We start from the raw sequence: 14,686 nt of genomic DNA, 5'->3' as shown, positions 1-14,686 counted from the left end.
ACAAAAAAGAAATCTTCTGGTCCCCAATATTCAATTCCCAAAGTACCTTCACAAACAACTTAATTCCACTAATGATTGTTCACACACAGACAGATTCTGTTAACAATGGATGCTCAAAAGTCCTATCTTCAGATATAGATGCAATAAAGAAAATATGAAACTGTTGATCCCTGAACTAGTTCGAGTCACCTTGATTATATCAGAAGAGAGGGATTACGGAATAAACAAACTAGATCTATCAAGGTTCAACTTTACCGTTAGTCAATCAAATCTAATCGAGAACTAAAACTACAATACGATTATTAGTTTCCCACTAATGGTACTACTGTTATTTGATCCCATATAAATTTTTAAACGAAGGGAAGATAAGAGATTTATATAGTTAGGATACTCTTCTGTCGAACGAGTGTTACACGAATACTCCAATGAACTTCATACACAAACAATTAATTCAGTGTTCTAATCATTTTAAAATCAAAAATCAGAATCTCTCATATACCAGCAAGTTATTATGTTTAAAGTCTGAAACTCGAATCTTCGCTCCATCGATAAATTATCTTTTCGAAATCTTGTGATGTATCTTTCGTGATGTAGGTCTATGCACCACTTAGCATAAAAAAAAAGGGTCTATGCACCACTATAAGCCAAAAGAATTCTCAATTTCATATTTTAAATTCGAGGTTCAAAACATATCTAATGTCAGAAGTTCGAATATTTCCTATACCAACGCATGTTATCATGTTTAAAGTCAGAAGTTCGGTGCCATCTCTCCAAAATTTCATTAACCTTTCAGAATCTTTTGAGGGTCTCGTCCGTGTATATGAACCTTCTGTGATGCAGGTCTATGCACCATAACAATCCAAAATAATTTCGATTTTTACATTTTAGATCCGAAGTTCAAACCTTCACTATACTTGTTGGTTGTCATGTTTCCAATTGAAGGTTCAGATTTCGCTCTGCCAGTAGGCTATAATGTTAAAACCTTGGAGTTCGATACTTTGCTAGGCTATCATGTTTAAAGTCAGAGATTCGAAACGCCGCTCTGCCGATAAGTTATCTTTCGAAAAATCTCCCTCACCTTTCCAAAATCTTTTTAATTACTTTTGTGATGTGGGTCCCGATGGGTCCCGCATGTGGGTCCACGCACCACCAAAAAAAACCAAAAAAAATCTGATTACGGACCATGATAAGACCAAAAGAGAGAGCAGAGAGAACCATTAATAACCCGAACAGAATTTCCATATTTTTTTTTTTTTCTTTTTTTTTTTTTTTTTAACACAATTTCCCATCTCCGAGAAAGAAAGAAAAAATACCCCCTTTCTTCAATTTGAAACCCTAATTACTCAAAATCGATCTTTTCATCATAAATTTTCAATCTTTCTTCATCTCCTGACTCCTTCCACGTCTTCCCCCCGTCGATTCTGTAAAAAAAAAATTGTTTACTTTTTCAATAATCAAACTGTTGTTTTTCTTTCGATCCCTGTAAGTTTTGTTATTATTATCATTTTAGAATTAGAAGCAACACAGATTCTTGGGAATTTTTTTAGGGTATCCCCCGGATGGGTATTGTTGATGATTATGATTTCATTTGTTGTTTGATCAAATTGTTGGTGATCTAAATGGGAAATGTTGTATGGGTTTGTTTTAGATTGTTATGAGAAGAAGATTTGGGTTTTTTTTGATTCATAAAGGTCTTAACTTTTTTGAGATTGAAGAAGAAGATTGGTAGTATTGTGTGTATTCTCTCTTTCTCTCAGGAGAGGGGAGGAGGTAATTGAAGAAGAAGAAGAAGATTAGGGATTTGGTCTTTTTATGGGGGGGGATTATGAGAGCTGGGCACAGCCAAATGGTTTACTGCCCAATGAAGCGGCATTCGTTACTCGTCCTTTAGAACACGAAAGATGGATGAAAGCTGAAGAGAGAACTGCTGAGTTAATTGCTTGCATTCAGCCTAATCAACCTTCCGAAGAGCTTAGAAATGCTGTTGCTGATTATGTTCAGCGCCTCATTATGAGATGCTTCACTTGTCAGGTACATCTTCTAGTTTTATTCATGTTTTAGTTGATAGAAATGTGGAGTTGTGGAAGATATTGTAATTTAAAGATTGCCCAGTGCCCATGTTTTAGTTGATAGAGTTTGTTTAACGAATTACGACCGAACTCAATGCGTTAGTATAGTGTATATGTGATAGTCGGAGCAGCCCTTTATTTCCTTGCGGTGTATTTGTTTAACAAATTAGGTTGTTGCAGGTGTTTACGTTTGGGTCGGTACCACTGAAAACCTACTTACCAGATGGGGATATTGACTTGACCGCATTTAGTGATAATCCGAACGCGAAAGATACATGGGCTAATGAAGTTCGTATTATGTTGGAGAATGAAGAGAAGAGTGATACTGCTGAGTTCCGTGTAAAAGAAGTTCAGTACATTCAGGCGGAGGTATGTCTTTAAATTTTTAACCGATTTTCCCTGATTTCGTATTTTGTAAAAGGGCATTAGTTCTCAGTTATTCTTGCTTCAAGCTTTAGGTTTATCGCTGTATTCATCCTTTAGGCTTTTACAGGTGAAAATTATAAAGTGTCTCGTGGAGAACATAGTGGTAGATATATCCTTTAACCAGCTAGGTGGGCTGTGCACCCTTTGTTTCCTCGAAGAGGTAAACATTCAATTTAGGCTTTATGTGTAACCTCTGTTTTGAAGAAGAAATCCATTTTGAGTTGTGCGTGTTGGCTAACACAAATCCTTATGTCTGTAGGTTGACCATTTGATCAACCAAAACCATCTTTTCAAGCGCAGCATTATACTAATTAAAGCTTGGTGTTATTATGAGAGTCGTATTTTGGGTGCTCATCATGGTCTGATTTCAACCTATGCTCTTGAGACGTTGGTGCTATACATATTTCATGTCTTCAACAATGATTTTGCTGGCCCTCTTGAGGTGATTAGAAATCCGGATCTCGTTCCTTTGTGCTCTTTATGACTTCAAATTTATTGAACTTTTACACTCCAAAGGTGTTTGACTGTATATTTGCAGGTTCTTTATCGTTTCCTGGAATTTTTCAGTAATTTTGATTGGGAGAACTTTTGCTTAAGCCTCTGGGGTCCTATCCCCATTACAGCGCTCCCAGATATGACAGGTACTTCTGGACGTATAATCAAAACCCTATTGAGTCGTCATTTACTGAAAATAGCTCCATTCTACCGATTACACATTCTTGAGTTTTCATTTCTAACTGTTTATGTTTAATAATTTACAGCGGAATCTCCTCGAAAGGATACTGGAGAGTTATTACTCAAGAAACAATTCCTCAATGTTTGTACTTCAGTATATGCCGTTGTTCAAAATGGCCAAGAAAATCAGGGCCAACCTTTTGTTTCCAAGCATTTTAACGTTGTTGATCCATTACGTACCAACAACAACCTTGGACGCAGTGTTAGTAAAGGTCAACATTCTAAACTCATTTCATCTTCCCGCACACCTTCGAGTATTTTCCTTCTTTATTTCGTTCTCCTTTCTATATGTATTTGGCACTTAGTCTTCGTGACTTTTACTTCACAAACTATTGAATATATCGTCAGGTGAATAAAATAATCCGCCAGAGTAATATTTTTCAACTAGCAATTAACTTAAGAAGTTGTGATTAGTATTAGAGTCTGTTGTTTGAAGCGCTTAAAAGTGATATTAAATAGTAGTCAAGTCTTGTGTAAATCAGATGATTTTTTTAGCTTATTAGTTAATATAGCCCATGTCATATTTGCAGGTAATTTCTTTAGGATACGTAGTGCCTTTGCATTTGGGGCTAAACGTCTAGCAAGGTTGCTTGACTGTCCAAGTGAGGATCTTATTGGTGAAGTCAATTTGTTTTTTCTGAACACATGGGACAGACATGGCAGCGGTCGTCGCCCTGATGCACCTAGTGGTGGCAGAGAGAGTATACGTACCGAGAAGGTTCAGAGGCCGAGACCTTTTATCGCCAGTGAACTGCAAGAAAAGTTTCGTTTTGCTAGAACACGTTCAAGCCCCGAGCTTTCAGATACATCCAGGGTGGTTTCATCTCGAGGAAGCCGTTATGATGCCCCAGAAACGGGAAACAGTAAGATTGTCACTACAAAAGCAGATTCAAATAGCTATCGGAGAAAGAACTTGGGTTCTGATGTTTCAGTTGGACATATTATTAGATCTTCAACTGAAGATCCATCATCTTTAAGGGACAGTTCATCTCATCATAGCCTCGACGATTCTGCTGATTCAAATACTGCTACAAATAGTTTATATGAAGGAGTAGGATTAAGTTCTTATAGTCCAGAGCTTAGTTCCGCTGATGACTCCATAGATAAGCACCAGGAGGAACAAGACCTCGTCAACATGATGGCTTCTTCTGGGCTACATGGTTTTCCTGGACAAATTCAGATGCCAATGCATCTGGGGTCACCTCACTTACCTTTTCCAGTGTCACCATCTATCCTAGCTTCAATGGGTTACGGGCAGAGAAATTTTCCAGGTATGGTTCCTCATGAACATGATGAGGTTTACTTTGAAAGAAATGAGAAATTGAGAAGTTCACATGCAAGTTCTTCGAGAAGCACAGATTTTGTAGAAAGTACATGGGATGAATCATCTATGACGGGCTATAAGTCCACCAGAGATAAAAGAGGAAGAAAAGTATCTCCCTCAGTAGTTCCTTCTACTGTTTATGGTAAGGGTAGGCCTGGGAGGCAATACGAGGGTTCATCTGCATCTCAAGGTTCTTCACTGGCGGATGATGACAGCAGAGACTGGATTCAATTATCAACCGCAGGCAGTGAATTGGTAGAAAGAAGCAATATGGAGCCCACATCTCATAAACTATCGATCAGTGGTTCAGATTCAATGATACCTGTCGGCCCTATGTTCTTGGGTCCTGGTTCACATCATAGGGCAATGAATAATGGTGGTGCATTACCCTTTGCTTTTTATCCCACAGGTCCTCCAGTTCCTTTCTTAACAATGCTTCCGGTGTACAACTTCCCAAACGAGGCTGGAAATTCTGAAGGATCCTCAAGCCATTTTGATAGGCTGGAGGGTCAACATACAAATCAATCTGATCAAAATTTTGATTCAGCTGACATCAATGATCAATCTGATAACTTCAGCAATTCTAATTCCATCAAGGGTGCAGCTTCCTTGGAGTCTTTAGAGGAGAGCAAGGCTGCTGACATCCTTCACAGTGACTTCGCCAGCCACTGGCAAAATCTGCAATTTGGGAGGCTCTGTCAATACCCACGTTCTCAAGGTGGGCCCTTGATATACCCCTCACCTGTTGCAGTACCACCCGTGTATTTACAAGGAAATTTCCCTTGGGATGGTCCAGGAAGACCTGTTTCAGGAAATGTGAACCTCGTCACACAACTACCGGGCTATGGCCCTCGACTGGTTCCTGTTGCACCATTACAGCCTAGTTCTAGCAGGCCAGCTGGTGTTTACCAGCGGTTTGGTGATGAAGCTCCTAGATATCGCGGTGGAACGGGGACTTATCTTCCGAATCCGGTAAGATTAACAACACAAACATGGTGCTTTGAGCATCTTCTGGTTATCTGCTTCCCTTAGCTTTGCACATATATTTGGTTTTTCAATTAGCTTAGCTGATACTATGCTTTTTAGGATGCCAAAAATTCTGGACGTACTTTCCAGTAAGTTTCTTTGCGAGCCAAGATGACCATGTTATTTGGTGTGTATGAATAGTTGTGCAAACGAATTCCAACTTGTTTATGCTTACTGGATTAGCCAGACTTTGCCATATAGAGAATTTTCAATAAAAGCTTTTTTGTTGGTTTTGTCTTGTTCACAAGCACTGACCAGAGTTGTTCCTCAGATGTATGTTTAAAATGTTAAAAATTATACAAATGGAAAACTCATACTGATTTTATGTATCAGAAAGTATCATTCCGGGACCAACAAAATACAAGTCCCAAGAACCAGAGGGTGAATCACAGTTACGATCGAAATGAATACCATGGTGACAGAGAAGGTAGCTGGAATATCAACTCAAGACCACGAGCTGCTGGGCGCAGCCACGGACGAAACCAAGCTGGAAAACCAAACTCAAGATCGGACCGGCTGGGAGCGAGTGACAGCAGATCGAACAGGCCATGGGATTCGTACATGAATGGGTCCTTTACATCGTACCAGTCCCAGGCTGTTGCATTTGGTTCTCCTTCATTAAACAATGGCTCTAATAGTGTAACGTATGGCATGTATCCACCTCCGGCAGTTAACTCGAATGGCGGCTCACCAACAGGCTCTGTTGTCATGGTGTATCCGTACGGTGGCCATAACGTTGATTATGGTTCCCCTGCTGAACAGCTTGAATTTGGCTCCCTTCGGCAAGAACATTTTTCTGTGATCAATGAAGATTCACAGCGTGGTGAAGGAGTAGGTTCCACGAGAGGTTTGATTGAGCAGCAGAGGTTTCGAGGAGGTTCAAAGACACATTCTTCTCCTGATCAACCTTCTTCTCCGCAACTTCAAAGGTAATATACACACTACCAATGTAACATACAGCCTTTCTTGGCCTGTAACCCTTTTATGAAAGGTATAGACTGAACAAAAGGAATGGAGATGAAGATGCAGAAACGTGATGTTTCTCATAGTTAGTTCTCCATAGAAATGCTGTTGTTTGATTTAGGATGTCATTAGGGCTGGCCTACTTTTGTCTTCTGAGGGATCATTACTGTGTGTACTTTGATCAAATTCGTCATTCCCCGTCTTCCTTTTTGTAGTTCACATAACGGATGTCCCTTTTGTCTTTTGAACATTATATTGTAGGATACTTTGATCAGATAAATAGATATATTAGAAAACAAAATTTCACACTGTTCAGCGGTTATGTAGTATCAGCTTTTCCATTTTTCTCATTCCAGGCTTGTATATGTTTTTGATTGTTGCTATGTTTGTTTGGAAAGCTTAGTTTGCAGATTTTCTAGTTATATTGTTTGTGCTGCAAGCGCTGATTCTAGGAAATTCAGGTGGGATCATTTATATGAATTTATGTATTCTGCAAGCGTGGTCTATCCAAATTGTCGTGCGCAAGTTTTTTTGCTAGCACTCACTTCATAAAGTGCAGTGTTGCAGACAAAACAGAGTACCGTGGTTTTTTGTATTCTGCTAGCATGGTCTATTCCGAATTGCAGTGCGCAAAATTTTGGCTAGCACTCACTTCTTAAAGTGCAGTGTTGCAGAGAAACAGAGTACCATAGATTTATGTATTCTGCAAGCATGGTCTAATTTGGCTAGCACTCGCTGCTGAAAATGAAAATACAGCAACATTCACTGCTGAAAATGCCCGGCTCATGATTGTGAAGCGCAACAATTAGCAAAAATTCTAGATATCAAGTGTGGCGAAGTATCAAAAGACAAAAAAAAGTCTTGTCAGGTGTGGGAAAAAGTACCAAAAAAAAGCTTATCAGATGTAGGATTTGAACCCACGCCCTACAAAAAAAGTCTTGTCAGGTGTGGGAAAAAGTACCAAAAAGAAGCTCGACAGATGTGGGATTTGAACACACGCCCTCTCTCGAAGACCAGAACTTGAGTCTGGCCAACCTGACTTGTTGGTCTAACATGAAAACTTTTCCACTAAGTCCATCTCCACTTAAATATAAATACCGAATTAATCCTTCCCAAATGAAAGAAAAAATGAGTAAATCTTTTTTTTTCAGAGCTATCGTCCCACAAAAACAAATATATTCTGTCCTGTTCCAGATGAGAAACATATTGAAATCTCGTTATAGAAAAAAAATGATAGTATCTATTTTTTAGAACGGAAGGAGTATAAATCATATCTTCAAAGACATTGATTGTCAAGCGCAACAATTAGCAAAAATGCTAGATATCAAGTGTGGCGAAGTATCAAAAGAAAAAAAAAGTCTTGTCAGGTGTGGGAAAAAGTACCAAAAAAAAGTCTTGTCAGATGTGGGATTTGAACCCACGCCCTCTCTCGAAGACCAGAACTTGAGTCTGGCGCCTTAGACCACCCGGCCAACCTAACTTGTTGGTCTAACAGCAAATGTTTACTCCCTAAGTCCTAGCTCCACTTAAATATAAATACAGAATTAGCCCGTCCCGAATGAAAGAAAAGATCGGCAATTCTTTTCGTCCCGCGAAAAAACATACTCTGTGATAGGTCCTTGTCATATGCCTAACCACTCGTCTGACAATGTTTGATTCTTAGCTTTGTATTGAATCGTTGTAACTCAGTGGGTCAAGTTGTTACAACTCGCTGGGTAGGATCGGTCTGCTGTAATTGGTCGTTTTACTTTATTACGTGTCAGTTTTAGTTTGGTCCTTGCCGATCGAGTTGTTAACCATTAGATGGTTAGGTAGATCGGATTGTACAACCATTAGAAAGAGTTGATGTCTGTGAAGAAATAGTTGTATTAAAGACAACTGAATTCTTTATAAGAGGAAAAAAGAGATTAATGAAAATTGAGGCTCCTTCCATTGGAAGAGTAGGTTACTGTTAAGTGTCTTTGGGATTCTTCTAATTGATTCATAACATTTGGTATCAGATTAGTTCGATCCTTTGTTTGATTCATGACAAGAGGTGAGAAAGCACCTACAGTAAAGGATGTTGCCCTTCAACAAAAACTTGATGGGGAACGATTATCAGTTCTATAAAAAGATGTCTCTGACATCAAGCTCAAGATGACTTCAATGGAAGAAACTTTGAATTCTCAGTTTACTACCATATGTAAACATCTTGGTATTCCTATGGTTCCAGATCCAGGTGCTCCACCGATCACCAATGGAAATCAAATTGATGATATTAATCATCTTACTGGTATGTTGTTTCATTCAGATAACTTTCTCCGACACCCTCGAATTGATTTTCCACGGTTTGATGGTTCTAATCCTAGGGCTTGGCTTCGTAAATGTGAACGCTACTTTTATCTGAATTCTGTTGACCCTTCTAAGCGGGTAGATTTAGCTTCAATTCACTTGGATGATAAGGCTGATTCTTGGTTTTTAGATTACCAAGAGGGTAAACTATTTATTGATCGGGATGTTTTTTTGTCTGATATGTGTTTTGTTTTTGAGGATGTTGCTTATGATAACTATGTTGGTAGTATTAATAAGCTCTCTCAGACTTCTATTGTTGAAGAATACTTTGAAAGATATGAATCTTTGAAGGCTATTATGAAATCTAAGAATCCGAGTTTATCTGATGATTATTTCACAATGAGTTTTATCAGTGGGTTAAAATATGGCATTCGTCACCCTGTTCAAATGTTTAAACCCAATTGTGACACTGAAGCTCTCTATTTGGATCGTTTACAATAAGCTTCAATTGAGGATCTAAACCATTTCAGAGAACTTTTACATCATCCTCAAACTCATTTTCACCATCCTCTAGTTATAATCCTTCTTTACCTCCACTTACAAATATACCCAAACCCTCTTTTTCATCTGACAAACCCATCATTACTCATCCTCTCACCCCTACCAATCCTGAACCATCATTACCTCCAATTAAAAGGCTTACTCCAACTCAGATGCAAGCTCGGAGTGACAAAGGTTTATGTTACAACTGTGATGTTTTTTACAAACCTGGTCATCGTTGTAAAGCTCAGCAGTTATTCATGTTAGTTTCCTCGGATGAGGATAACTCTCCTCCTCATGTTGATGACTGAAGAAGAAGCCGCTTCTCCTACTAATTCAGGAGACACTATAATGGAGATTTCTCTCCATGCTTTGACTGGGTTAGTAAATCAAAGTACTATACGAGTTCCTGGCAAGCTGCATAAAGAAAATATTTTTGTCCTCATTGACACAGGGAGTACTCATAGTTTTATAGATACTTCATTAGCTACTAAATTACTTCTTCACATGGCACCAACTGGAAAAATGCTAGTCACAGTGGCCAATGGTGATACAACTGTAAGTGAAGGTGTTTGTCAAGACTTGCAATGGTCTATGCAAGGGTATCATTTTTCTGGTAACCTGAGAACCCTTCCTTTAGGTGGTTGTGACATGGTGTTAGGTGTTGATTGGTTGAAAACCTTGGGAGATGTCATGTTCAATTTGGCTGATCTTAAAATCTCATTTCACCACCAAGGCAAGCTTATCACATTACAAGGTCACTCTCCAAATCCCTCTTGCAGTATGCTAAGTGGAGAATCCCTTTTCAAGTTCATCAAGAATAACACCCCTGTCCTCATTGGTTAGTTCTTCTCCATATCAGCCACTCCACTTCAACCCACACCACCAGAAATTCGATCTATTATAGAAGACTACACTGATGTGTTTGCTGAACCATCTACCCTTCCTCCTCCAAGAGAATTAGACCACAAAATTCCCTTAAAACCATCTTCCACTCCCATTTCGCAAAGACCCTACAGATGCCCTTACATGCAGAAAGCAGTGGTTGAAAAGTTGGTTCAAGAACTGTTGGATGCTGGACTTATACAAGACAGTAATAACCCTTTTGCTGCTCCCATATTACTGGTTAAGAAGAAGGATGGCTCATGGAGATTTTGTGTGGACTATAGGAAACTTAATGACATGACCATTAAGGATAAGTTTCCAATTCCACTAATTGAGGAGTTATTAGATGAACTCAATGGAGCTGTAATTTTCACTAAATTGGACCTCAGGTCTGGTTATCATCAGATTAGAATGCATATTGAAGATATTTTCAAAACTGATTTTAGAACTCATCATGGCCATTATGAGTTCAAAGTGATGCCCTTTGGTCTCACCAATGCACCTGCCACTTTTCAGGCTCTTATGAACAAGGTTTTCCAACATTTTCTCAGAAAATTTGTCTTAGTATTTTTTGATGATATACTTATCCACAACAGGTCTTTGGAGGAACACTCAGTGCATCTTGATCAAGTCTTATCCTTACTCAGACAGCACAGTCTTTCAGCCAATTGCAAAAAATGCTGCTTTGCACAACCTAAATTGGCTTATTTGGGACATCTGATCTCTGCTGATGGAGTTGCTGCTGATCCAGATAAATTGGCTGCAATGCAAGATTGACCACAACCAAAGAGTCTCAAACAATTAAGGGGATTCCTTGGCCTCACTGGTTACTACAGGAGATTCATCAAGAGTTATGGTACTATTAGCAGGCCTCTTACTGACATGCTTAAAAAGGACTCTTTTCAGTGGTCACACATGGCACTGCAAGCATTCCAGGATCTTAAAAAAGCCATGACAACTGCACCTGTGTTAGCATTACCAGATTTTTCTTCTCCTTTTGTGTTGGAGACTGATGCTTGTTCCAAAGGTGTTGGTGCTGTGCTAATGCAGTTTGGTAAACCTATTTCCTTTTTCAGCAAACCCCTTGGACCCAAAGCTTTAGCTCTTTCTACTTATGAAAAAGAACTTCTAGCCATAGTCATGGCAGTACAACACTGGAAACATTATCTTTCTCACTCTCAATTTATTATAAATACTGACCATCAGAGTTTAAAATTTTTCATGGAGCAGAGAATGACTTCAGTCCTCCAGCAAAAGTGGCTCATGAAACTTTTAGGATTGGATTATGTTATCAGGTACAAGAGAGGACAAGACAATGTTGCCGCTGATGCCTTGTCCAGACTCCATCATCCTTCTGAATGTCTAACTATGGTTGTTACTCAACCTCAATGGGCTCAAGATATCATCAGTATTTATGACAAGGACACTCTGGTTCAACAACTGTTGGCTCAACTGCTGATCAATCCTTCCCATGACTCCTTATCATTACAAGGAGGCATTCTCAGGTACAAACATAGATTATATGTGGTTAATGGCAATGACATAAGACAATTTGTTATGCATTCAGTTCATTCATCAGCTGTAGGTGGTCACTCTGGCATGCTTGGCACTTACACTAGAGAAAAATCCCATTTTTACTGTCCAAAAATTAAGAAAGACATTTTCCAATTTGTTGCCAATTGTGATGTGTGACAATGTAATAAGCATGAGCATACTGCTCCTGCTGGGCTCCTACAACCCTTACATGTACCTGACACTCCATGGCAACACATTTCCATGGATTTCATTGAAGGCTTACCTTTATCCAATAGAAAATTTGTCATTCTGGTGGTGGTGGACAGATTCACCAAATACAACCATTTCATTACCCTTAGCCACCCTTTCACAGCCATTTCAGTACCTAAAGAATTCATGCACCATATTTTTAAACTTTATGGCTTACCCTCATCTATAGTCTCTAACAGAGACAAGATTTTTATCAGCCACTTCTGGCAACCCTTATTCAAGTCTCTTGGTACTACATTGAACTTAAGTTCTGCATATCACCCTCAATCTGATGGACAGACTGAAAGGACAAATGCTTGTTTAGAACAGTACTTGAGATGTATGACTGGTACAAATCCCAAGATGTGGTCTCAGTGGCTAGCTCTAGCTGAATGGTGGTTCAACACCAATTACCATACTAGCCTTAAGATGTCCCCATTTCAAGCCTTGTATGGTTATAATCTCCTCATTTGGCCTTTCCAATTGCTACTACTACTTCAGTTTCTTCTGTTCAAGTTGCATGAGAGAGACCACATGTTACAATTACTTAAAGAGGACTTGCTCAGAGCTCAAGGCATAATGAAGTTTTATGCTGATAAATCCAGAAGTGACAGATCTTTTCTTGTGGGAGATTGGGTGTATTTGAAGCTCCAGCCCTAGGCAATCTTCTGTGGCTCTTCGGAAGAATTTTAAACTCTCGACAAGGTATTATGGTCCATTTCAGGTGATACAGAAAATTGGTTCTGTAGCTTACAAATTGGATTTTCCTGTTGGGTCAAGGATACATCCTGTTTTCCATGTATCACAGCTCAAGAAGAAAGTTGGTCTCCAAGCTGTTTGTCCTCCATCAGTGCCATTAGTTGACACTTATGGTGCTTTCATTGTCACTCTTGTAGCTGTTTTGGATACTAGAGAAACTTTGCGTGGCAATACAACAATTCAACAACTCCTTATTCAGTGGACCAATTCTGAACCTGCAGATGCTACTGAGGAGGATGACACTCATATTCAATCTCAGTTCCCTAATTTTATCCTTGAGGACAAGGATACTTAGAAGGGGAGGGTATTTTCATATGCCTAACCACTCATCTGACAATATTTGATTCTTAGCTTTGTATTGAATCGTTGTAACTCAGTGGGTCAAGTTGTTACAACTCGGTGGGTAGGATCGGTCTGCTGTAACTGGTCGTTTTACTTTATTACGTGTCAGTTTTAGTTTGGTCCTTGCCGATCGAGTTGTTAACCATTAGATGGTTAGGTAGATCGGATTGGACGACCATTAGAAAGAGTTGATGTATGTGAAGAAATAGTTGTATTAAAGACAACTGAATTCTTTGTAAGAGGAAAAAAGATATTAATGAAAATTGAGGCTCCTTCCATTGGAAGAGTAGGTTACTGTTAAGTTTCTTTGGGATTCTTCTAATTGATTCATAACAGTCCTGTTCCAGATCAGAAATATAGCGAAATTTTGAATTAGAAAAAAAATATGATAGTATCTAACTTTCAGAACAGAAGGAGTATCACTCATACCTTCAAAGATTTTTTTATTTTTTTATTTTTAAAACGTGCCAACATCTCTTTTTATAAATAAAAATTCGAAAAATAGTCTATCAATCAGCTATCAGCAAAGCAATCTAATAGACCTTTTAATGCCAGGCTGAACTTCGTGCAGGTTTTCAACTGATGCAGGGCCTCTATTCTTTTTCAGATGGTGCATGCACAAAAACTTCCAACAACAAATCAAGATTTATAAAAGTAGATTTCGAGTTATGGACATATTTTGGGCAAATATAACTCTTACACTGTAGGGAAATTAGGTACTTATTATGCCGATTTTGGATCACTTAACTAGAATTTCATAGGGTGATTGGATACAAGTTAAGTATTATTTTAACTCCTAGAATAAAAGAAAGTTAACCTTTGTCATCGTCAAAAAAAAAAAAAACTTTGTGATGCAATTTTTGTAATTTTCATCTTCGGAGACTAATTTCCCATTCGGGAATAGCCGAAACACTTCAACTTCTCATATCGAAACACCCTCCTGAGATATGTACTGGTTTAGGCTTAGAATTATGGTAGCATCTTTCGATTCACTACGTAAAGACCCTCAAGTTCGTCAACGCTATTAGACCGGTCAAGAGACGATTTAGCAGATAATGACGTAATTAATTAAATATGAATAATAATTAATTAAAAATAATCTAACAATAATTGGACAAACAAATAGTACCATTAGATAGATCTCGAAAAATTATGTGAAATGGGCTATAAGATCGCGTCATCCTGATGCCGGACGAGGGAGATATGCCAGAAGAAAATTTACATACAGAAGTTTGACTTAAGTCAATATGATTTGACCGAGGGAATTGACCAAATTATTTGTAGACTATCACTTGCTATATAATTATGATTAATTATTATTAATTACGTTTAGTTTTAAGCTAATCATATGAGGTGTAGGTTTGGTGTAAACATAATATTAAATTTTAAAGGTTAAATGAGGTCATCCCTTAACATTACTGAAAGGTTAGTAATAGTAAAACTTTAATTAAAAACTTGGAAACAGGAAAGTCATGTCTTCCTCGTGAAAGAAGGTGGTGTTGGGAAGCACTGCTCGGTCGAACTCGCATTCTTTGCTATCTCAAGCGTGTTTGTCAATGTTAGTGATCAAAACTATAAGTCT

General features: G+C 38.5%; 1 protein-coding gene and 1 non-coding gene across 2 annotated transcripts; one reads left to right on the top strand and one right to left on the bottom strand.

Moving 5' to 3' along the window:
• Positions 1–1,272: 1,272 nt before the first annotated feature.
• On the top strand, positions 1,273–6,858 carry LOC113321517. Its single transcript, XM_026569427.1, has 8 exons — positions 1,273–2,031; positions 2,250–2,438; positions 2,563–2,655; positions 2,755–2,937; positions 3,034–3,136; positions 3,257–3,442; positions 3,761–5,526; positions 5,914–6,858. Exons 1-8 carry the CDS (start codon positions 1,813–1,815, stop codon positions 6,511–6,513), a joined length of 3,339 nt encoding a protein of 1,112 aa, XP_026425212.1. The 5' UTR covers positions 1,273–1,812; the 3' UTR covers positions 6,514–6,858.
• A 1,081-nt stretch (positions 6,859–7,939) lies between these two features.
• Positions 7,940–8,023, bottom strand: TRNAL-CAA. The gene has a single exon. It is a non-coding gene; the product is annotated as a tRNA-Leu (tRNA).
• Positions 8,024–14,686: the final 6,663 nt, after the last annotated feature.

This window comes from Papaver somniferum, chromosome 11, assembly GCF_003573695.1.
Source record: "Papaver somniferum cultivar HN1 chromosome 11, ASM357369v1, whole genome shotgun sequence".
Taxonomy (NCBI): domain Eukaryota; kingdom Viridiplantae; phylum Streptophyta; class Magnoliopsida; order Ranunculales; family Papaveraceae; genus Papaver; species Papaver somniferum.
This window is presented reverse-complemented; position numbering and strand designations above follow the sequence as displayed.

What these genes read in the sequence shown, in the direction of transcription:
- LOC113321517 (XM_026569427.1), top strand. Translation starts at nt 1,813, where the DNA reads ATGGGGGGGGATTATGAGAGCTGGGCACAGCCAAATGGTTTACTGCCC. An exon ending in TTCAGTACATTCAGGCGGAG is followed by an intron (nt 2,439 to 2,562) that starts GTATGTCTTTAA and finishes AGGCTTTTACAG; the next exon opens with GTGAAAATTATAAAGTGTCT. An exon ending in GGACTTATCTTCCGAATCCG is followed by an intron (nt 5,527 to 5,913) that starts GTAAGATTAACA and finishes TTTATGTATCAG; the next exon opens with AAAGTATCATTCCGGGACCA.